Source organism: Acyrthosiphon pisum, chromosome A3 (assembly GCF_005508785.2).
Source record: "Acyrthosiphon pisum isolate AL4f chromosome A3, pea_aphid_22Mar2018_4r6ur, whole genome shotgun sequence".
In the NCBI taxonomy this organism is placed as follows: Eukaryota; Metazoa; Arthropoda; class Insecta; order Hemiptera; family Aphididae; genus Acyrthosiphon; species Acyrthosiphon pisum.
The window spans coordinates 22,062,041-22,064,465 of NC_042496.1; the positions used below are offsets into that span (position 1 = coordinate 22,062,041).

Genomic DNA, 2,425 nt, shown 5'->3' on the forward strand with positions numbered 1-2,425 from the left:
TTTAATACAATATCGGTATAGTTTGAAGTACCTAATTGATATCTAAGCGATATTATTATGGTTGACAATGAAAATATTTTTTCGGAGTAATACAATGTCGTGGTAGTAGATAGTCGTAGCACTGGTGTTATCCCGTGCGGACCTAATTCACCGTCTTGTTTACCCACGTTATCATTTTGCCACGTACGCGTTTTCCATTCGTTCTTCAACGCCGCGCGACCATCTTCGTCGTCGTCGAATATCGTCTCAATCTGAGCGTCACGAGTGCGCGTTCATATTATAATCATATTCGACGTCGTGTCCGCTCGCGTTATCATTACGCCGCGTACGCGTTTTCCGTTCCGTCATTTGCCGTCGTGCAAATACATAACCTGCCGACGGTCGCGTCGACATAATATTTCGACGACGCGCGTCCATATTCGCCGTCGTCAAATATACCAATTTGGGTACTACGGGTGCGATATTCACCGTCTTGTTTACCTACGTTGTCGTTACGCCACGTACGCGTTTTCCGTTCCGTCCTTTACCGACGCGCGTCCGTATTCGCCGCCGTCAAATATAAAATCGATCTTACGATTGCGCGTATTATCCGCCGTCGCGTTCGCTCACGTTATTATAACGCCCACGTACTCGTTTGTACGTGCCTCGTTTGCCGCCGCGCAAGTACGTTCCCTTCAGACTATCGCGATATCCATCCTCTACGGCCATACGAGTGTGCGTCCCCTTTGCCGTCGTAATACGAGTGAGCGTTTTTCTTCTGCCGCAAACATTATCGGCCGACAGTCGTAATAATATACTCGCTGACGATTTCGCCTACGAGTTGCTGGTAGGTACTAGGTACTGCCCATGACTTGGTGTCCCTCATACGATGCGATTGAAAAAACTACCGCTGTAGCAGAAGTGTCCACTTTTGGTCGGTTTTCGAGTACTGCTACTATAGCAGTACTATTAAGTACACGTGAATTGAAAATTGTACCCCGACCATCACCGAACAAAAATACTGCTGCAGCTGTACTTTTTCACGATTGTCCGTCAATGTGTTAATTGCATTACTTTACCTATGTCATTTAAGTATTTCTTAAGAGTATATTTGAATATTGTTATAGTGCTAAGACATCCAAGCCCTGGACTTCATAAATATAGGTACAATTTAAAATGCGACATGTCAACATTCAACAAAACTTTACGTATGAAATATTCTTTATGATAATAGTACTTTATGGAAAGTATATAATTTATTATTGTTATATTTTGATTCTTAGACAAGTGGTTGAAGCTGATGAATTTCTATCGCTATCATCTGAACAGTTAGTTAAGTTGATCCCCAGTGATGAGCTTACGGTGCTAACCGAAGAAAAAGTAAGCAAACCAAAATTGATTATTGTTTTAATTTAGTATTAAGGATTGAAATATTAAACTTAACTACTTTCATATATAATATAATTTTTTTTTTATTTAGAACCCAGATGTGTGTGTTGTCTCTTTAAAAAATATATATATGAGACACAAAGAATTATATTTCAATGAACTAAATACTTAAAAAACACTTCTAAAATTTGTATTTAATATTAAATTTTTTTAACTGGGTTGTTAGGTATTTAAAAAGTTTGTAATAGCCAGGTAAAATCAAATCAATATTTATGTTAATATTCAAACCTGTATTTTTTTAAAGCTCATTGCAAAAAGTAAACATGCAAATACTGAATTAGTGAAAATAAACTGAACTAAATTTTTCACTGTGAGGACTAGTTATTACAGTTAACAGCATGACATTTACCTATCGATAAATTTATAATTAAGAACTGACTTAGCTACGTACACGATGCTCCAGAAGAACATTCACTAGTGATTTACATCAATGCCCTATTTGTAAGTTTATTTATTTTTGTAGGTATTTGAACGTGTAGTTTGTTGGGTAAAGCATGACTCAGATTCTAGAAAATGTATTTTACCCCAATTGTTGGAACATGTTCGTTTACCATTAACATCGGAATCAGGAACTCTAAAAAGTATAGAAGCATACAGACCAAATACAGGAGTTTGGACTACAATAGCAGACATGCATTTGCCTCGAAAAAATCTAGGTAACTAGTCATGTAACAATTCAAAATTATTTTATGAAACAATGAATTTGAAAAGTACTACATTTAAATTAATTTGTTAATATAGGTGTCGTTGAATTTGAAAGATAATTGTATGCAGTCAGTGGACGTGACGGATTATCTATTTTGGATCCTGTAGAGTTTTACAATCCCATCAAAAATACTTGGACCATGCTATACTCCGGCCCACGAGAGAAGTAACTCGTGTCCCGACCTAATCGCGTCCGAATCCGCGCATCTCCACGTATTTGACATACAGCGAAAGGCACTAAGTGGGGGAATTCCGCCAGTCAGCATGCGCGAAACGGGTTACTTCTCTCGTG

The 2,425-nt window shown here is 38.0% G+C and overlaps 1 protein-coding gene across 1 annotated transcript; it reads left to right on the forward strand.

Moving 5' to 3' along the window:
- The first annotated feature begins 31 nt into the window (after positions 1-31).
- LOC100571196 (kelch-like protein 3) lies at positions 32-2,419 on the forward strand. The gene is made up of 5 exons (XM_003242680.4): positions 32-826; positions 1,107-1,187; positions 1,263-1,359; positions 1,892-2,084; positions 2,170-2,419. The coding sequence occupies exons 2-5, from the start codon at positions 1,156-1,158 to the stop codon at positions 2,190-2,192; spliced, it is 345 nt and encodes a 114-aa protein (XP_003242728.1). The 5' UTR covers positions 32-826; positions 1,107-1,155; the 3' UTR covers positions 2,193-2,419.
- Positions 2,420-2,425: the final 6 nt, after the last annotated feature.